Source organism: Aspergillus welwitschiae, assembly GCF_003344945.1.
Source record: "Aspergillus welwitschiae strain CBS 139.54b unplaced genomic scaffold BDQ94scaffold_46, whole genome shotgun sequence".
Taxonomy (NCBI): Eukaryota; Fungi; Ascomycota; class Eurotiomycetes; order Eurotiales; family Aspergillaceae; genus Aspergillus; species Aspergillus welwitschiae.
The window spans coordinates 41,393-61,980 of record NW_020798740.1 but is presented as its reverse complement, the minus strand read 5'-3'; the positions used below and the strand labels follow the sequence as shown (position 1 = coordinate 61,980).

Here is a 20,588-nt window from a genome sequence, read left to right as displayed (position 1 = left end):
AGATGGATAATTAGATAGGTGGATAAACATATACCTGGTCACGAGATCTAGAGAACTAATTAGTGAGCTGGCATACTATATCACTTTCGTAGTATCATTCCCCTTTCACTACTATAGTTCTGTCTGGTGGGTATTATGTCTATCAACATGGCTCCGTTAGAAGCTTCTGTCTGTTCAAGGGATAGATGTATATGAGATGGCTTTTTCTCTTCCTCGTCTACTACTTAAGGACACCTGAACATCCATCCCGATATGTTCAATGGTACATGACAATGTGCATAAGGGTGCCCATAGATAGGGCGCAGTGGGTGAGGGGCAGACTGATGATCTACGGCTTGCTGCTGACTACTTGGTATGGTATGTAGTTTAGTTATCTATTGGGCAAGGGTCATAAGTGTAGCATAGCAGGACAAATAGTAATAGTTCCGGTTTTCTCCATACCATACATGACATACTTCTTACCCGATGAAGGTTATCCATCCAACATCATATCAAGTTACTCAATCAAATAACACCCCCTCAATCTTGCGTCCAACTGTCTCGTGACCCCGCCCCTCTCTCACCCTTCTTGCTTCCGGAGCTGTCATTCGAACTTGCCCGCAAGCCAAGGATCATTGTCGAAGGGGGAGGGAGAATCGCGGCTGACGAGCCTGGCGCAAGGGGGGATAAATCACATGTGGAAATCAAGGGAGGTCAATTAATCAACGCAAGACGAAAACAACAATTTATGAAAGATAAACAGATAACCACTTCGCCAGTAGGAATAGAGAGAAGAAAAGAAACAAGAAAAAAAGAGTAGGGTAAAAGCACCAGAAACACCGCCACTTTCACCGTCGTCTAGGAAAAGGATTAGGAGATGTGAGCAACGAAGAAAAACAATTAATAGCCTGGGGAGCCCAGATCGAAGTCTCTTGCATCCTTCAAGATTCAGTCGTGCAGCCTGGCCTTCATTTTCCTTTTTGTTCTTTTTTTTTTTGTTCTTCCCTTTTTTTCGATTGGCTATTTTTTGGCTTTTATAGGGAGGGTCTTCGGTGAAACACGACAAATAGCACGAGGCATCTTGCGAACACCGAGGCTAGCGACTCAGGTGTGTGTGTAAACTGCAATACCAACGAGTCAGGCTATACACAGATTACTATAAGGTCATCTCTCCGTTCTTCGTTCTGAGTTGCGCGGCGGTACAACACTGTAGACCGGTTTCAATAGTATGAATTATGTCTGGAAACAAATCGTTGGGTATCAAAGGAAGGCCGTAGAGGAAAGCTGCACGCGCTGGAGTTGACAAGGATGCGAACAACTGTCTGGGCCCCTCAGGTGCTTGAAAACGCGGGGCATGAAGACACATAGCCACCGCTTACGCCGTGGGCTGGTGCTGAGGTGGCATCCGGTTACCCACAGGCATGCCAGGATACTGTCCTCCTGCCTGCTGTTGCTGCTGAAGGCCCTGGTAGTAGGCCATCTGCTGCTGTTGTTCGTTCGTCATGTAGCCGGGGTGCATACCGGCGGGACGGGGGATATTCGACTGTTGAGGGTTGACATTGCTGTGGCTGACATCCTCTGGCGTCTCAGCCGGCACCTCGGGCGCATCAACGCCATTCTCATTGGTAGTGGGATCAGGTGCATTCAGGCAGGCCTGTACATGGAAACGGACGGAGTCAGTCGCGTTGAGTTCGACTCGTGTAGACGAGAGGAAGCAGTGGCACAGCACTCACCTGAATGAGGTTCTTGCCCTCAGCCTTGGTCACCAGCGGTTGAAGCTTCGGGGTGGTGAAAGTATAGACGAGACCGGTCTCGGACACCACCAGGAGGAGTACTTGGGTACCTGTGAGAACGGAGAGTTCGTAGGCCTGTTTTGCGACCGCATTGAGGCGTCAGCACCGATCCAACGGCAATAGTTCCAGGCAGAGAACGTGCAAAACAAGCTTGACAACGACGAGAAAAGACGCATCATGAAAAGACTAGAGTTGGCGACAGAATTTACGGCGATAACGAAGGGGAGAGATGAGGCTGCAGAGACGCGACAGCACGCACCTTCTTCATGATACCCGCCTTCCGCTTGGAGAAGGTGATGTGGCGACGCGACTTATCCTGAATGAATTTGATCTCAATCTTTCTGCGCTCGCGACCGGGCTTGTCATCATCATCGTCGTCGTCGTCGGCGCTCATGCGAGAGCGCTTGGTGCCGCGGTTGTCAGCGGCGCCGTTACCGGCGGCCTGCTGCAGGTCGTCCTGAGTAGGAGAAGGGTTCTCCTCACCGACGGCAGTGATGTCGGCCATGATGAGACTAGGGGGGAATTAGAATGGAGGAAAAAGAGAGAGGTGAATGACGAGAATGGTAGATGAGAGGAAAGGAAGAAGTCTGGGGGACGTGAAGACGAATGCCCAAAGAGGAATGATGCTTTTGAGGGGGAGGGAGAATGACCAAATCGAGTAACGCGTTTGCTTCGCAGGGTTTGGGTTCAGGACGAGAAGGAAAGAGAAACGGGGAGGAGGAAGTTCGAAGAAGGCAAAGTGCCGCTGCAGACCAGGCAGGCGGTCTGTCACGTGGCTGTGACCGTACCGTACACTCCGTGTGGTATTTGGGTTCCCTCTTTTAAACTTTCCCTTTTTTCCTCACCAGATTTCTAGCATACCTCCTTTTCCATTCTCTTTCTTGTTCTCTATGTTGTACTTTTCCATCTTGGGGGGAACTTATGTATCTCTCCTTTCCATTCTATTGATATATTCATACTCTCCACCAATTTTGACTCCTCTTACTCTCTGCTCACTTCCCTCTCACTTTACTCCTCACCTTAGTTGTCCAATCTTTCCGTCACAATACAACCTTTGTCCAGACCCGACGGTGGGGAAAGACTCAGGCTTGGCCCGAGCCACTATTGGCCTAGCCGCAGTGAGGCATTGGGGATTTGATACGGCGGCCAACTCACATTCCCCACCCATACCGCGTAATAATACGGCAACCCCCCTCCCCCCTCAAAGGGTCACTTTCCGTTTCCTTCAAGAACAAATGGGGAAAAGCTTAGTTGACCCTCCATCACCCAGTCATTCATTCATTCATTCATCAAGGTGGTTTTGTGTGAACCACTGCACTGTCTTTCCCACAAAGTCTTTAATGCACACAACTGATTCGCCATCCCTCAAATCGATCGATAATCTCACTCGGACCAGATCCAAACCGGGGTCATGGTTGTTCGATGTACTGACTAACTAGGATGTGGGCAGAGTGGGTGGCGGCGAACATTCCATGTCCATCCCGTGTGCCCTGCCGTTCTACTACTACGGTAGTAACTGGCCCCCAAGCCAAACAGCAGCTGGGCGTATTTGGTAGTATCGAAGCTATTTTTCTAGTCTATCAACTTAACTCTTTAGTGAGAACTGGGCAAGAAGTGGGAAGAGACGCGTATTGCATACTGCAGATAGGTGGTAGGCAGTTACCAACTCACTCACACTCTGCCTCTCTCACTTACTGTACCTTTTCGTACTTTCAGGGCAGTGAGTAAATAACCATGACTATGCGCGTACTATTGAATCTATTGATTGATTTGACTGATTGCTTGATTGATCAATCAAGCAATCCATCCATCCATCAATCTCGTATGCATGTAACTCATAGTGTTCACCATCATCCTTCCCCCCATAAAAGTACTAACTCACGGGCGGATGCATCCCTCAACAAACCCGGCGGCGCCTGAAGAAAAGACTCGACTCCATCCAAACTCAGTAATTCGTTCCGTTACGGCTACACACAGTTTTTCCTTTGAATTCAACGCTGACAACTTAATCTGACTCACAGGGTTTTGGCGTTTACTTCCACTCTGCCATCGCTAAGAACAGAAAGTCAACAGCCTCATCCTTCAGCACAGACATGCCTAACCCTGGAAATCCATAACTATATATAGTAAGATGGCAAACAGGTGACTAGAACTGAACAATACACAGTTCGAATCAGCTCTGTTCCCTTCCCCATCATTGGCATCCCCCATCAGCAAGGACATCCCCAATTATTCCCTCTCAAAACCAATAGAGACCCGCCCAGGAACTGATAATCTTCTGCACCGGCTGCATCAAATCATATCTATCAATCACTGATCAGTCATCACTCTGAACCATCATCATCTTTACTTATACTTTACTTTTACTCTTCTCTTCCACGAGGCTTTTCTTCAACCTCGTGCCACTAGCCTCTTAAGTTCATCTTTCCTCTCACCCAGAGTGAGGGAACGGACCACGGGTGAACTCTAAGCAATTGAAGCTACCTAGTATCACTTACTCTCAGTTCGAGTCCCAGCACATTACCAAAAATCCTACTTTGTTAACATAGAACCTTAACACCATCCATCCCAAATAACCTTCCCTGCTACATACAGGTCATGCAAGCAAAAAAAAATTACCCCATCCATCGTCATGATCAACATACTCTCACCCACATATGACTTTTCCTCATCTCCTGCCGACTACCTATCTACTCCACAATGGTATCATCTGTCGAGCATTCACACACTCACACCTGACGAAACAGTACATCAAAAATTCACACAAAGTAGCGTGACCTACACAATGATCCTGATTATTCGCATCCAACAGTCCCCGAAACCGGTTAAAAGTAGTTTACTTCCCATCACATGGCCCCAGAAACTTAATATCCATCCATCACTCCATCACTTCTTCTCATCACCACCATAATCGTCATCCTTCAGCAGGAAACCCCATAGAAGCTACATGATAGGCCTGTTAGGGATGAAAGCCAACTCGGATTAAGTTTCAGGCGGCCCAGATGTAACTCACTCCCTGAATCATTAACTAAGAACCGACGTCAGACTAATCCTTTAACAGGGTAAGATGCTATTTCTCAGCCCTGCGGGATCTTAGCATTTTTAAAAATCGATTGGATACTAAAAGTGTGATGATGGAATGGGATGGGATGTATGGATGTAACCTCGTAGCAATAACAATGAGAATACGAGACACACAATGCCATTCCATGTGCATGAGAAGGGAAAGAAGAGAAGTAGTTTCGGTCCCTTGTATTTCTAATCTTGTTGACGCTGACGTTTATGTCTTGGATTGAGTCATTAGTTGATTGATTGTTGAGGATTTCTTTTAGGTCATTGCTATATATCCAGTCCAACTGTAGTACTTTGTAGAGACTATATATTCCTACCACTACCACTACCACTACTACCTACACAACTTAATCAATCAGTCGCCACATAACCAACTACCTAGCTAGTATCATTTATCTATCATCACCTCCATAACCAACACCCCCATCATGAGTCCGTTCACCTCATTCAGCCAGCCACCCACTGAGTTCGTTTGTTCGTAGGGAATGATCCGATTGGGGGTAAATTGCATTACTACAAACTAAAAGAACCGCTGGGGAGGAAGCGACATGGTTCGACTCGTAAATACTTGCTTTTGGAATCTTACGTAGTACTTGATTGTTGGCCTAGACGGACGATGGGATGCTACACAAGGTAGTATGCATGTATGATGCATTGATATATGATCATCATGGATGTAGTTTGTTTGTTGTTTGTCTAGTGGGTTGGTTGTTGGTACTTTTATTTCCTCCCTGCTCTCTTCGTCTCTATGTATATCTTGTAGGTTAATTGGGCGATGTGTACTACTTTTGTCGAAGAGTATTTTATTATTATGACTACTACGACTGGAGTGTCCTTGGCAATCATACATTAATGACTGACTGCCTGCTCGGCTGGTGAGTGACTGACTCTACATGAAACAAGCATCAGACTGGCCTACGCAATCAATCGGACCACCCATTACGAACACAATTCTCCAGTTATTCCAGTCATATTATTTCGCAGCGCCAATCACTGTGTGCGTGCGTGTCTATTGCTAACAGATAATCATCTAATCTAAGACTTTAACTCGTGATATTCTGCCATAACGACGAATGCGCTAATCTCCAAAAGCAAGCAAGCGACCGCGGCTCGGCCGGCAAAATTCTATTTTTACAAAAAATTGATGCAAGAAAGCAGCCCTCGACAGAAGCCAGCAAAAAGAAAATCGGGAGAAATAAGGGAATGGGATACGTCGGGTCGTGAGCAATGGGCCCAGGGCGAGGATGATTATCATTCCCTCCCACGAGGCCGTAGCCAGGTCAATCAAGGGAGACTCAAACGAGGTATGCTCTTCGCTGAAAACCACCAGTTCAGACCTTGGACTGCGCCATTCTTGACTCCGCCAATACAACGCCAGGCAAATGATCGATCAAAAACAGGGAGGCCGAAGGACTCGGTGACCGAAAGAGATACATTCCCGCACCACCTTCACTTTTCTTGTTTTCCTTGTCGCCGTGTAGATTGGCATGATTGTTTCTTTAGTGTTGTGGTGTCGCAGGAAGATATAGAGTAAGATCAAGTTAAAAGTAAAAGGAAGAAAAGAAAAAGAATTGGAAAAGTGTAAAGGAACGGAATGAAGAATGTGCAAGAATCGAAAAGCTTCACAGATCCCAAGGGCCAGCCTCAGTATCGGTCGTCTGGTCTCTCATTGAGTTGCATGACCAAGGACTTTAGTGATGTTGCCTGCGGACTCCAAAGTCCCGGACGCCGGCACCGCCACCACCCTTGGGGCCGAGCCAAACGATCTCGATCACGCTGTGGCCTTCGTCTTCTTCACGCACATACCACTGGTGCACATTGTCGCCAACCACGAAGGCATCCCGCAACAACCAACGATCCTTGGTGACTCCTTCCTGATCCCGGTTGCGGAGGGGTCCCAGGCGGGCCTCGTAACCACGGGGATCCTCCTCCCAGGTCTTCTCAGTGTGGTCAAAGTTGATCGCATCATCGGGGGTGTTCTCATCGTAGGTGTACTTGACGAGCGAGTATCCGTTGGTGAACACCCAGAAAGTGCGGGTGGAGCGACCAGTAGCGTTGTTGACGATCTCCTCCTGGTCAAAGACCCAGCGGCGCAGAACGGAGCGGCGACCCGCAGCGGCAGCCACAGTGGTCATCTTAACAACATCCTTGGTGTACCAGCTGTTCCAGTGGTGCAGGGACTCAATCTTACGGCCAGACTCGTAGACACCGTCAACCTCACCCTTCATGTCCATCTGGTACAGCGAGGGCCAGAGGGTAAGAGGGGTCTCTCCGTATCTCTGGATGCACTGGCCGAGCTTCTGGTCACCGGGCTGCTCACCCCAAGACTGGCACTCATCGTAGTATTCCTCCAGAACATCGAGAAGGGGCTTGGAGACGAAAACACCAGCACCACCGAAAGCGATGTGGCCGAAAGTATCCACCTGCCAGCTAGCCTCAGACAAGGCACCAATGTAATGCTTCTTGCTCACATCGAAGAGCTTCAATTCCTCAGCGATGGTCGGCAGGGACAGGAAGAAAGTGTCATCATCAATGAAGCTGACCCACTGAGTCTGAGGGCGCTTGGTCCGGATGGTCTCTGCGAAAGCCTGAACCAGACCGAAGTAACGAGCGGTGAAGTCCAAAGGAGACTGGATCAGGGTCAAATCCAAGCCACGGTTGCGGAAGTAGGCCTCCTGCTTGGGAATGTCGTCGTCCGATTCCGGAACAAGTACAATCAAGCCGGCCTTGGTGTTTCCGTAGGAGTACAGCAGAGAAGGAAGCAAACGGTCCAGACGGTCAGCAGTGGTGGCCAGACCAAACAGGAGCTTGTCGGTCTCATCCACATCGTTATCAGCAGCGACGTTGACGTCGATGATCGGAGGGCAAGGCATGGGTTCCTCGTTCTCGGGCGACACGACCATACCACGCTCCATGACGGTCATCGGAGGGAGGACCGGGACTTCGATATCCTCAAGCGAGTTGAACTCGGTCTTGGGGCTCACATGGTGAGGACGGAAGTAGGCACGGGTGTAGTTCTTGCGAGGAAGCCATTCGCTGAAGGGCAGAGGAGCCTGGAGACCAGGGTCCACATCGCAGGCTTTGGATGGGGGTGTCGGTTGCAACTGGATTTGCGGGGTTGAACCAGCGACGCGATCGGCTGGATGCTTGAAACGCAGGAGAGCAGCCTGGTCGAAGCGCTCAACGCACCAGAAAAAGAATCCAATCGAGAAGAGAGCGATCAGAGGGAAAACCGTTTTCATACGGAACATCGGCATTTTGGCGGTATTATTATGAGTATTCTTGAACATGTGAATTGAAGAAGTCGGTGACGAGATTTATAAAATTTAGTTTTTTCTCTCGTCTCAAAAGCACGTCAACCGGAAAGAAAGGGTTGTCGTCACTTGAACCGTTCTCGCAAATCGTCACGTATGGGAAATATGGTGTAAAGAGTGGAATTGGCCGATAGAAAACTGATCCCGAGCAGGAAAGAATTTTCTATTGCCTGGTAGACTGTCAACGAAAGGCTGGCAGCGTCGAGACCTGCGACACGGTCACGGAAAGGGGTGAGAAGCCCCGGAAGAAATTATGGGGGGGCAGAAAGCCGCAGGAAACAAGTAGCGAGAAGAGAAAAACCCCCAAAGAGAACAGGCCGACGAAATCGCAACAAGACGGTGCGTCGAGTGCTCAAGGAAGAGAGAACAAGAAGAGGGAGGCGAGCGCTGAGTGTCGAGGGGTTGAGAATGTCGCGAGAGGAAAAGGGAAAAGGGGAAGAAGGATACGGAGGGGGGAGAAGAGTTCGAGAAGTAGAGGAAGAAGATGAGGGCGGAAGACAGGAGAGACAGGCGACTGGGAGCGATCCCAAGTGGGAATGCCGAATGCTGGACCACGGGTTGGGCTGGGGCCAAAGCTCCTCCACTGGGTAATTTAATCTGCAAATATTAAGCTCAGCCCGTCTCTGGCCTGGCTAACTCTTGCTGTTGGTTCTTGCTGGGCAGATTAAACGACGGAAGGGGTCTCTTCAAGTTGCAGAGAAGTTATCTTGCTTCCTTTTTTCTAAGACAAGCAGCAGCCAAGTGTTGCACGGCAGAGAGAACGAGAGGAAGGTAAAAGAGAGAGCATCAGATGAGGTATGAAAAAAACACCAGCTGGCCTGGATTGAGGAGGGCGACAGATGATTATTTTTATCTTGAAATAAAAAAAAATTAAATAATATTATTATTTACTCGCTGTCTTCAACTTCCCAACGAGGAATTTACAGAATTTACACCACGATGATGCTTAGTGTTTTTATGCTCGGCCTGTTGACGCCTCCCGCTGTATGCCAAGTTACTTACTGTCCCTTTCCATTTCAGTCTTTTGTATTCCCTCTTTTGTGTTCTTTCTTTGCTATACAGTATCCTGCTTTGTTTACCCACACCTTTCTTGCCATCTCTTACGGTCTCTTTCTTCGCTTTTCGAGAATCAGACTTTGTTCCTGCCTCTTGACGAGATTTGTGTGAATTTCCTGAATACGGCACTGCCCTCCACCCACCTATTTTTTGATGCCGATCCCTGACTGAAGGAAGAATGTCGATGGGCGGATCTTCACTGCTCCACCCGGCCGGTGGCGGGTAATTTTCAATCTCGGATTTCGGACCCTTGCGAACTTGTGATACGGAAACGGCGGCCGTTCATTCCTCGACGCGTTGACAGTCGTCGTCGTCGTCTCCGTCTTGACCTCCACGAAACAATCCATCGTCAATGGCATAGCATGATGCCTCCACGTCTCAGGATATCATTCTGTGACAGTAGTAGATCCTGGGAATGTCCCGATACATCGAATCATATCAGTTGACAGATCTCAAGAAGTCAATGCATTTCCCCAGGCTTTGTCTTCCCCCTCCTTCCCATCGATGTACATGCGTGGATGCGTATCTCTGTCTAGATCTTCCCAATTCCACATGGATGCGCAGAACTGCCTACAGCAAAGTCAACTGATCAATCAAGCGCCTCCCGGAGAAATCAGCATGGCCTACAGAAATAGAACATCGCCGGGAATACTATTCAGGCTCATTATTCTCCGGCTTTTCTGCCTTTTTACTTCCTCTTGGTAGATGTAGATGTTATGCTTCGAAGCTTGCGTCTTCCACTATGTTGGTTACTAGAGAGACCTGGTAGCCTTCATGATGGAATGTTCAAGAGCTGATCACCGTTGCTCGTCTATCTCAGCCTGAACACTACTGGTAATACAAGACACAGTATGTCTTTGTTCTTTTTGGTTCTGTTTATGCTGTCTGTGATGATAAGGATGAAATGACAGCTGGTCTTTGGCTGCTTCTGGACTCCAGCATCAATCCTCCATACATTCTCGGAATGTTCCAGCGGGTGGACCGTCCACCTCGGGCGGACTGCTATTCTTATCATCCCGCTCTTTCTTGTTTCCGGACACACTGATAGTACAAAGTATTAACGCAGACAGCGAAAGCGTCCACACCTACCTTCACACTTCCAGATCCGCATGCGCATTCATATCCATGTCCGGCGCCTGAGACATTAATCCATCCATTCATTAATTCAGACTTCACAAGCAGGGTGTAATACCCTGTCGGATGTCAGAACGCCTTACTGAGTAACCAACCGGCTGGTTGGTGCAGCTAAAAAAGATGGAAACTTCGATCTGCGCGGTTGCCCGCCGTTTCAGCCAGTGAGGAAAGACCCTTTAGGGGCTCGCTGGGCCGGTGGCCCCACGGGCCGCGTGTCCTTCCCTCCCCTTCTCCATCCAACCATCCGTTCTCCTATTCTCGACTCTCGCTCTCCCTCCTTCTCCTCCCCCGTAGTCACTGTGTATCGGGTATAGTATCAGCTCATACCCTGATTCAGTCCAGTGGTGTCCTCGGGTGTGAAACTAGGCTCGTCATGGTCACAAATCGTGCGGACCATTTAGACTGGTACGTAGTGGAAGGACTGACCAACAAGGTACATTCACTCTTTAGCACTAGGCCGATAGCCTAACAGTAGACCACTCGACTGCTGGGCTGGGCTTGCCTTAACCCATCCACCGGTCGGCAGGGTTTACCTCGACGCATCTACTTAGTGTCGGATAGAAACCCTCAGATCCGGACAGCGGAGTCTTCCGTGATCCTGTTGGTCTTGTTTTTCAGCTGCCTTTCCATTGCCACGTACTGGGGAATCAGCAGACGAATCCCATCCAACTCTTGAGACCAACATGCTCTTTTTTTTTGTGTTCTATGTATAGTGCCACCACCAACCAACTGAATAACTGCTCCACGAGTTATGGAGAGTGGCAAAGTGTGGCCGTGTGGTTGAGCCTCATGAGTGGACATGGGCTGGGCAGATTGCCTCCAGAACTCTCGGCCTGTACCTGGTGGTTCCTCTGGTTGAAAGTGGTTCTGTTCTGCCCGTCAGCTGGTCCAACCACCCACGTTTGAGTGGAAATTTTGCAATCCCATAAGTTACGTCCGCCTTGAACAGCCCGTCCGGACGCGCGTACGTCGTACCTGATACTTTCTCCCCTCGTCACTCGGCAGCTTGTTATTGATGGATTGTTCAAGCTGCGTACCCGCGGAGGGGTAAATCCCAGTCAAACTGCAAGTGGGCGTAGGAAAGTAAAATATTTGCGACATCATCCGACCCAATCGCAGACATCCATCAGCAATCGTGTCGCCGCGCCCCCTCATCTTGGATTGACCGGGCTGGCGCCATCGCGAACACCTGAGTAGCCAATCTACTCCGTAAATACAATTTACTTCACACAAACGTTTCTTCCCGCCGTGCGCACGGCAGGGAAAGGAAGGAGAGAGGGATCGACATTGTGGTCGTTTCGCAAGCATGACCAACTTCGCTAAAAAAAAACATTGCCGGACAATTAAGCTTGAACGCCAGCCTTGGCAGCTGTCACCTACACACCCATTTGATGGACCCTGACACTCTGTCAACAACCTCTGTGCATGAGATGCATGATACATCCAGCTGTCCAGTTGCATTGAGTTCAGCTCTCCCCAGGATCCCCAACTGATTGACTGCAAACCATTCGCCAGTCTTTCACTGCCCAGTCCGAATCGTAATTGCATCCCTGATGGGCGGTCTAAACTCCAATGCAAGCACTCCCTCAACCCCCTGATCTTCATCCAGCCATCGCCATTCGGTCCAGTGTTGTTCACCCAGAACCGAGTTGCCAAGCACACCAATATGGGCCTCCGTCGCTGTTTAGGGAAGGATGTGCACCCTTTCAGGTTCGACTGCCGTCCTTCTCTTACCGCAACAGGACGATAGCACTCCGTAGTTATGGATCCCCAGCCAAAGGGAAACGAACAGTGACATCAATTGGAAAAGAAGAGGGTCCTCCGCTCAGGGTCCATGTCGCTCTTTTCCGACGCCCGGTTCTTCCCAAGCCACCTGAATGAGGTAGAGTACGGAACGGCATCCAGCAAGTTCCTTCGATGGAGTCACGCTATGCCTTCTGCGTCTTCAGCGAAACCTAGAAGAAAAAAACATTAGTCCGTTATGGAACAGACCGACTTAATTCGAAAAAAACCACCTGGGCAATTTGCCAGCGTTTTCACACTACCCATACAGACACTTGGTTAGTCGACAATAGTTTTCGCTGCAAGTCCACAATGTACCACCACCAACGGACAACCCGTTATTCTGATAGGCCAATTGCCGCGAGCATGCAATCGGCCACTAAAGTAGTAATCAAAGCCCGAAAGTGAACAAGAAAATAGCTTGGGAAGGAAGAAGACCACTCTGGCCAGAACCATGGTAGAATTATTATCAGAGATAATAAGTAATGATGCCATATTCCGCCATAATGAGTATACATTATAGTGTTCATGAATAAATTAATATACACGCGTCTCAACGTTCAACATTGGACTGTTCAAACCAGACAGAAAAGAAAAACAGACAGATAGACCCTTCCAACGTCCCCTGCATAAGCATAACGAAGAGGTGAAAAAAAAGAAAAAATTTTTTTGAGACCTCTGCTCATCACCCAACTGCCAATTTAACCTGCAGATATAGAAACAGTAGAACCCGGAAATTAAGCGATATTAAAGTGAGCACAGATTAGCCTACTTCGTATCTAGTTAATCTACCCGTGGACTATAGGATCTTAGCCCGCCGATAGAGCGTTTCAGATTCAAGATTTCCAGAAATGAATTGTGGGTAATTTATCATTGTCTCGAAACAGGTAGATAAGTGCGTGATAAGTTGGTTCAATGTCTCAGACTGATTTATTAGTTCCCATTTTCGTAGTGTAGATCTGAGTGTGTTGAATTAATTGGCTTGGTCTGTTGTTGTGTTATATAAGCTTTGGGGGGGTGGATAATTACTGTGGGAGTGATCTGAGACAGAGTGTAGAAGATGTATGATATTGATTGATCTACGGGTCTTGTAGGATGTAGATTGTTTTCATTGTAGTACTTTGCAGTATGTTGAATGTAGGATGTATAATTCCTAATGTAGATCGGGGCAGATCAGATGATTATGTTGTGGATGTGGACGTTGAGTTAGCGATGTATTGCCAGACATGGCAGGTAGATAGTTGAATCAGGCTGTCGCTTATTTGGTAGCGTAAATTAAACTTAAGATGATACTACTGATGTTGTTATTAAGTACTTAGAGGGTATAATTCCATTCACTATACATATCTTCACATGCTCTACTATATCTGATTTCATAGTAGGTTGAGGTATATTCCATGCAGAAAAGAGAGATACGTAATCGTTCACAAGTTCTGAGTGATGTAATTTGTCTCTTTAATGTCACCATATACTAAGACTTAGTCGAGCATGTTTCCGAGTGAGGGGATACAATGGTCTAAGGAAGAGGGGCCAGTACTAACATAGTATAGTGCTCTATCAGGACATACTACTTAGCTACCATCATATATTTCTATATCCACAGTACAGGAATCACTGTGGGGAAACTCCTGATAGTGTCAGGTGATATTAAAACTCTCCAGACCTCATAACCAAAACTATTAGAATAACCTGGTGATTACTGTTTTCTTCGTCAACAGCTAATTTTCCCCTTATGGCGAATGATAACATAGGATAGTTCCCGTCCACCGCGAGATAGGTATTTACAGGCCTGATACGGTAGTCTAGATGTGAAGAGACGATTGGCATAATCATGTGTCATGCCGTGCTGACTTTTAGATGACATCTGGAAAGCATACCCAAAGGTCCTAATCATTATAACAGACCGATCCAATGCGCTCACAGCTCACTTCTAAATCTTGATATCGGTCTGTGTGACTGTGTCATCTGCAGATGTACCTGCTTGATCCTTGTCCTGTGAAGCTCCTAGACCATTCGGAGTATCTATCGGACAATGAGATTCGAATTGTGACGAGAGTATATCCATGGATGAGCTATGGATCAGGCCAATGTTCTTCAGCTCCACATCGTGCTTGATCTCATAAACGCGGCCGAAGTGAATACGGGCGGTGCTGGGTAATACTGTTGATGGATGCTCAGGCTTTAGGCGTAAAGGCTGGATGCCCATTCTCGTTTCTTCTGGCAATGGATAGGGGATGTGCTTCAACGAGTGGAGTATAGCAAACAGCTCCTGATCAGGTTGATCGGAACACCCTCTTCCAGAGTAACTGTGAATCGAGATTAGTCAACAACAGTATGGAATTATCAGAGGCTCTTGAGACGAGGGGATCTCACGCATGTATACCCAGACAGAGGCAGGTTTTAGTACCCTGCTGGACGACCACGAAACGGCGGATGGTAATGGCTCCTACCCAGGGATCCATACCCCAGGTGGGAAGGTTATATTCGTTGGCGGTCAATTCTTCAACTTCCGACTCAGACAGAATAGGACGACTGGCGCTTATCTCATTTGGACAAATATAGTCACTTCTTTCGTGGAGACTTGATACATCGTGCAGTCCTTTAAACGTCTCGTGGTGATACATTCTGAAGTGTCTGTCAACCCAAAAGTCCTTTGGGAATTGAACGTCGCCTGGGCACAGATGACATTGAACTTGTCCATTCTTTTGCACGCCGCCATATTGGAACATTGCTGCTAAGGGAAGCTTTATAACCGCCTCGTAATTCCTCTTCTGTCGGGAAAGTCGTTCCTTCTCACGTTCAGACGGGTCTAGAATGGAGTCTAATGGAGTCCATTCCAAGGGGAGATGTGTGTAGTCAATGTCTCCATCTCCCGCGGCTGTCAATATACCTCGTATGGCTACCGTAAATACCCGCCCAGGTCTGAAGAAGGTAGTAGGACTAGGCACTTTTTCAAAATCTGGGAAGTATATTAGCTGGTATACATCGCAGTCTGTACCAGTACTAACTAGGTCTTGCACAACATGTCTCTTTTTTAGTGATAATTGCGCTTAGTCTGACATTCGGAAATCCAGACCTTTCATCGATCCATCTCGGGGTATAACTTGCGTTATACCGAGATTTATCGTCAGAGCTAGGAGAAGTATGAGTACTTCGCCTCTCGACCATAGACACAACCTACTTGGAATAGCAAGCCATTCGCAAAAGGCTACTCAGAGACAATAAGTTAGGATGAAGGATGCTAGATAGCCTCGAAGCCTATGTCATATTAGATATTCTTAGTGAAAGTCAACAGCATATACCAGATAAACTAACCTCATGTATTATTGTCAAAGATGATTTACCCTTTGAGAAAATATTCTTCAAAGCTATTCCATATTCTCCAGCTTGAGATGCTCGACTATGTGTTTCTAATTTGGTTGGAAACTCGTCAATTGCCTCACCCATCCGACTCGTCAAGAAGCGAATGGCATTCAAGGTTGACTGAGCGAGCTGATTAGCCGCTCTGAGTTGTTCCACTTGAAGGAGGAGTTTGTGGACAATAAGAAGCTTCGATGTCAGAGCTCGATATTCTTCAGAGACACCGTTCATTTCGAACAGCTCCTGGTAAAGCTTATAAGCAAGACTTGCGCAGGCCAGAATATCACCAACCCCAGCACCGAGCGACATGATGATCTTTTTGTAGTCGGAGTCCCAAGCAGCTGCGTGGCTTATGATGTGCAGTCCTGACCGATAAGGAATTCCGCTATATACAGTCATGACTTATTGAAGAGAACTACTGCCTAAACAAAGCGTGTGCCAATGATTATAGGCCAGTTGACAGGATTAACGATGAAGGGAAGTAGAAGAGTAACGAGAATAATCATACTGCTGATGATGAAGTGGAAGGTTTAGCGGAGAAATACTGGCTGATAGACAGGCATGCCGGCGAGGCTGAGGATGTAGCCTAGTCTAGCCATCTATGGCACATCTTACATCTACTGATAGTCATTCTACTAGGTTAGATTTGGAGAACCTCGTCTCAGGTAAGACTAATAATTCCATTAGTTAACGTCTCCATTTACTCGCATGCAACTCATAGGGTTTCCAGCCATCCGGTGCTAGGGAAAGTATGTGTGGCCCTTGCATGTTTATGATACTTTTATGCGTGACATGCGGGATGACCGGAGAAAGCGAACCGCGAAAAAGACCGTCTCAGTAATAGCGAGTAATTTGAAATCGAAGCGGGAAGAAACACTTAGAGTGCTGAGCTCTCCGGGCCAGTTTGCGTTGCATTGGCTCGGAGGGTATGAAGGGTGGTGGGCTGTACGACGGAGGTTGAAACCCAACGGTGCGCTTGTGTAGACACGGCCTGTATGGATGCAAATGTAGGAAGTTACACATGGCAGGGTGTCGCAGAAAGCGGAGTGCATGATCACATGGATAGTCAAGGGACACAGGAATGCTTCAAGGTTACTGAAAGCGAATACATATGACAGGGTCGTGGCCTTGGTAATCGGTTATCATTGTGAAAGTCTTATCTAAATCATTACTACAGCATATTTACATGCGAGTTGCTCTACAACCCACATCATTCCTCATAGGCGCCCTCTCGATCCTCGAACTTCATAAATTCGTGCTGAGCAGCCTCCTCCCCCATGATCAGCTCCCAAGCTTTCTTGACCGTATCGATCAAGGTGTCATCAAAAGCAAGGTCGAGGCTGACAGGCGGGAGGCATATGACGTTCTTCGACGGACAGCTTAGATCAGCGTTGTGGGAGGCGCCTCGGCCCAGCTGCGTATAACGCAGGGACCACAGGACTTTCGTATTCGGATCGGCAGCCGACTGGAAAAGTTTTTGCAGAGCAGCTTCAATCATCGACTGTCCTTCTGGACCGGGTATGCTGACACTACTATACACCACGCCTGATAATAGTTAGCAACATGTCACAGGACAATGCAACTTGCATGAATTAAAAAAAAAAGAAAGCTCATGATCAGTTCGTAGAAGTTTTCATCAATGATGTATCAGGCAATGTAGATAAGTTTTTGAAGAAAAGTCATCATATGAGCAAAGGGGGGAGGGGATGCACAAGAAAAAGTGATGACTTACATTGTCCAGTAGGACACTCGCCCGTTTCGCTGGAGTGGACTATAGTGTACACCGGAGGTGCACCATCAGCACCGCCAACAGAGCTTCCCGGGAATACCACTACCGCTCCAACAGGGACTGGTCCACCCTCTGCAGTAACGGGGAAGAGGTTCGCAAGGGAAGATGAAACGATGGAGATGGAACGTGCCACTTTGTCACACTCCAGAGAAGGGCGAGTTGCAGCGGGAAGATCCCAATTCGAGCCAACGATGTACCGGGACTTGACCGATTCATCATTAGTCAGTTGAATCTGTATGCGCGACTGGTCATCGGATTCCTGTTCTATTGAAGATCCGACTGACTTGACGCCAGTGTTGAGGACATACACACCACCCCCTACGGCAAGGGCGCGACAGCCTACCTGAGAGATCTCAGAGCCGCCGCCCCATTTGACCGAGAGAGCCCCAAAGCCAGGACCAAACACACCAATAGATGACAAATGTCTCTTGATGCGTGGGAGGGCATACTGGGCCGATGTCTGTTGAGGAGCAGCCTGTGATAGGCAAAGTGAGAGCAAGGGACCATGAAGCTCAGTTGGCACCTGAAACTTCGTGGCCAGATACTCAGAGAAGGGTGCAGCAAGACCCTCCTCTTCCGGGGACGGATCCGGTCCTTCCGACACATCCCCACTCTCCTGGGCCTGACCAAGATGACGGAGAAACCTCATCAGAGTCCTCTTCGACTTCATACTGATCACATCATCCGCAAAGACATCCTCCCGACTGCCAGGGACACGATAGAGATGACTACTATCGTCAGTCTCAGGATTGTAAATCCACCAGCTGCCCACAGCCTGGAACTCCAATTGCCGGTAGACCTTGGAGGAAACCAAGGTAGGCAAGAGTTGTGATCGGGAGTAGATCAATTGCGGCGACAAGGAGAGGGTATATGCTCGAGAGGACGCAAGCTGACCAGTGGAATCCCCGGAGCTTTCGGAGTAGACGCTAGCATGTTCGAATGGGAGCTCCCCGGTGTCTAGCTCACCCACACGAGTCAGCAGGGGCCATGGGGTCGCTTAGACTGGGGAGCTCCTACCCTCGTTCACTTTAGCAGCCCACTCCTCGGCTTCCTGCAGGCTAAAAGCTGCCTCAGGACCACCGTAGTATGGATTTCTGTCAACATGGAGAACGTTCTTACCTGACCTGGAAAGGGCCCTGGCAAGAGACGTTAGCTGTAAGCAAATACAGCATTGACTGAAGGTAGCTCACAGAGCTAGAAGTGACTGGGCCAGTCCAGTTCCAGAGATCGTCACGTCCCATGGCGTATCCGCTAGGGATTCCATTGTGATGACGGCCGAACTGCAAGCAAGCTAAATGCAGGGGCTTAGTGCTAAGTCGATGTCTGATGAGCAAGCTCAGCGAGCATCACATTTGGTCACAAGCTCCTAGCGACGTTTGTAGCAAGACTCTTCAGCCCATAGGTGTGGACTGAAGATCATGCGCTGAAGACGAGAAAGAATTTCAGAAACGAAAAGAAAATCGAGGGACACGCGAAGAAATACGGGACCCGCACTGGCCCACCACGTGACTAAGTACTTAGCTAAACCGTTATAGAAGAAGGTCTTAGGTGAGGAACCAACAGACATTGAAGACTTACATGCTAGATAAGTGTAGACTTACTCCCATATGGTTCTATATAGCGCAACCCCCTTTTCTTCCACAGCATGAAGGAGTTACCAGTGTTGATCCGAACCCGGTGGCTGCTGATATCAACGCAGTTGGCTTTAGTATGGGCGTTAGGCCTCCTCCCCTCAGACAAAGGAATACGATACTAATTACAGTATCTGGGAGAGCTATACACTTTTGCTCACTTGATGTTGACAGCGTATCCATGCCATTGCAGCTCATCAAAGCTATTCTGCTGTTGAATATATCGTTGCCTGAGGCCACACTACATATGACTATTCCGAAAGAAGCTAGACTCGACTAACGGGAGCCGCTTAAGGAGGATTTCGCCCACAATCAGAGCTTCTTTCCTTCTTCACACCACTCCTAGTGCTCTGCACAGGCAAACTGCTTGTTTGTAGCAGTTTCGTCGTCTTCGTACAAGCCTTCACTGGTCTTGTACTATAGGAGTGGTAGATAGACAATTCAATCTGTATCTGCTGCTCCGGATGGTAACATCTGATGGAAGCGGTTCGTTTTGTAGTGAAACATTCCTATTCTAATCCCGTAGTCTGTTTCTATATGAAGCTGTGCTCTTGCGTTGCAGACGTCAACCAAAAGCGGTTGTAACGTTCCGATGGACGTGGCTCTGCTATTATGAACGCGCAACTGCTCGTGCTCTGCATTGCTCTCCTGGAGTGCAGTGCTGAGGTTTCGGTCCAACATCTGCCTGTCTGCCATCGATGCCAACAGCCCGTATCATTCATGGTTGAAGACCGCCGTTGCTAGGATGCTGTGTAGCCCTTGTGGATGAATACCCATGACCAACTGCTATAAGACCCCTCACTCGTCTCCCGTCTCCTCCACGATTCTGGCACGGAGAATTTTCACCTCGTCCACAGGCCGGTCTTCCGAATTTGTCTTCACCAGTCCCATGCGCTGGATCACCCTCATGCCACTCTTAACGCGACCAAAAATAGTGTGCTTTCCATCCAGCCATGGTGTTGGGGCAAGCGTAATGAAAAACTGACTGCCGTTGGTATTGGGCCCGCTGTTTGCCATGCTCAAGATTCCAGCACCGGTATGCTTGAGGTTGGGATTAATCTCGTCCTCGAATTTCTCGCCGTAGATAGAGCTTCCTCCTCTGCCAGTGCCGGTAGGATCGCCAGTTTGTACCATGAAGTTGGGGATAATGCGGTGGAAGATGACATTGTTATAGTAGCCTCGTTGCGCAAGCGTCGCGAAGTTCTTACACGTCTAATTGATACAAAAGACGTTAGTAAATTGCATCACAACAAGGATGGGATGAGCTTAGAATCTTGGTACTGACCTTGGGCGCATGCGCATTGTAGAGCTCTACTGTGAACGAGCCCTGGGCAGGTTAGCGGGCTATGCTGACGCAACCGTTCTGGTTATCCATACCATGCTCGTGTCGAAAGCCACGTCAGTCGCCATTTTGAATCTAGCACAAAGGTGTCAGGTTGTTACTGGTACTTGTTAAGAATACGCAGTGAAGAGTTGCGGTTGAGCTTTCTGGCGCGGCGGAAGGTCGAGATCCAGTCTTGGCATCCGATGTTCCCATGAATGATGGGGGAAGATCGGACTGCTCCAATTGCCCAGCGCCTCGCACTGTCAATGTTGTATTTGATTTCTGGACTGTTCGCCTGAAGAATTGCAAAGTCCTTAGACACAAGCCTTCCTCTGTTTATTAGCATATCTACGA

General features: G+C 48.2%; 7 protein-coding genes across 7 annotated transcripts; 1 reads left to right on the top strand and 6 right to left on the bottom strand.

The window, feature by feature from the left end:
- Positions 1–1,354: 1,354 nt before the first annotated feature.
- BDQ94DRAFT_174809 (MADS-box domain-containing protein) lies at positions 1,355–2,277 on the bottom strand (the record flags this gene model as incomplete). Its single annotated transcript, XM_026772404.1, has 3 exons — positions 1,355–1,633; positions 1,713–1,847; positions 2,032–2,277. The coding sequence occupies 3 exons, from the start codon at positions 2,275–2,277 to the stop codon at positions 1,355–1,357; spliced, it is 660 nt and encodes a 219-aa protein (XP_026621349.1).
- A 3,520-nt stretch (positions 2,278–5,797) lies between these two features.
- gfsA (glycosyltransferase family 31 protein) lies at positions 5,798–8,610 on the bottom strand. Its single transcript, XM_026767906.1, has one exon. It carries the CDS (start codon positions 8,132–8,134, stop codon positions 6,536–6,538), a length of 1,599 nt encoding a protein of 532 aa, XP_026621348.1. The 5' UTR covers positions 8,135–8,610; the 3' UTR covers positions 5,798–6,535.
- Positions 8,611–9,115: 505 nt separating this feature from the next.
- Positions 9,116–9,387, top strand: BDQ94DRAFT_152144 (uncharacterized protein). Its single transcript, XM_026767905.1, has one exon. It carries the CDS (start codon positions 9,145–9,147, stop codon positions 9,379–9,381), a length of 237 nt encoding a protein of 78 aa, XP_026621347.1. The 5' UTR covers positions 9,116–9,144; the 3' UTR covers positions 9,382–9,387.
- A 1,217-nt stretch (positions 9,388–10,604) lies between these two features.
- Positions 10,605–11,422, bottom strand: BDQ94DRAFT_152142 (uncharacterized protein). Its single transcript, XM_026767904.1, has one exon. The coding sequence runs from the start codon at positions 11,147–11,149 to the stop codon at positions 10,916–10,918; it is 234 nt and encodes a 77-aa protein (XP_026621346.1). The 5' UTR covers positions 11,150–11,422; the 3' UTR covers positions 10,605–10,915.
- A 2,625-nt stretch (positions 11,423–14,047) lies between these two features.
- Positions 14,048–15,799, bottom strand: BDQ94DRAFT_162871 (uncharacterized protein; the record flags this gene model as incomplete). Its single annotated transcript, XM_026769623.1, has 6 exons — positions 14,048–14,053; positions 14,088–14,436; positions 14,504–15,089; positions 15,139–15,263; positions 15,312–15,388; positions 15,446–15,799. The coding sequence occupies 6 exons, from the start codon at positions 15,797–15,799 to the stop codon at positions 14,048–14,050; spliced, it is 1,497 nt and encodes a 498-aa protein (XP_026621345.1).
- Positions 15,800–16,613: 814 nt separating this feature from the next.
- BDQ94DRAFT_152140 (putative Rab geranylgeranyl transferase escort protein) lies at positions 16,614–18,491 on the bottom strand. The gene is made up of 4 exons (XM_026767903.1): positions 18,470–18,491; positions 18,297–18,415; positions 17,223–18,236; positions 16,614–17,035 (listed from the first exon to the last, which is right to left on the bottom strand). Exons 3-4 carry the CDS (start codon positions 17,947–17,949, stop codon positions 16,701–16,703), a joined length of 1,062 nt encoding a protein of 353 aa, XP_026621344.1. The 5' UTR covers positions 17,950–18,236; positions 18,297–18,415; positions 18,470–18,491; the 3' UTR covers positions 16,614–16,700.
- A 677-nt stretch (positions 18,492–19,168) lies between these two features.
- cyp1 (putative peptidyl prolyl cis-trans isomerase (CypC)) lies at positions 19,169–20,381 on the bottom strand. The gene is made up of 3 exons (XM_026767902.1): positions 20,288–20,381; positions 20,196–20,237; positions 19,169–20,122 (listed from the first exon to the last, which is right to left on the bottom strand). Exons 1-3 carry the CDS (start codon positions 20,318–20,320, stop codon positions 19,709–19,711), a joined length of 489 nt encoding a protein of 162 aa, XP_026621343.1. The 5' UTR covers positions 20,321–20,381; the 3' UTR covers positions 19,169–19,708.
- Between the last annotated feature and the right edge of the window lie 207 nt (positions 20,382–20,588).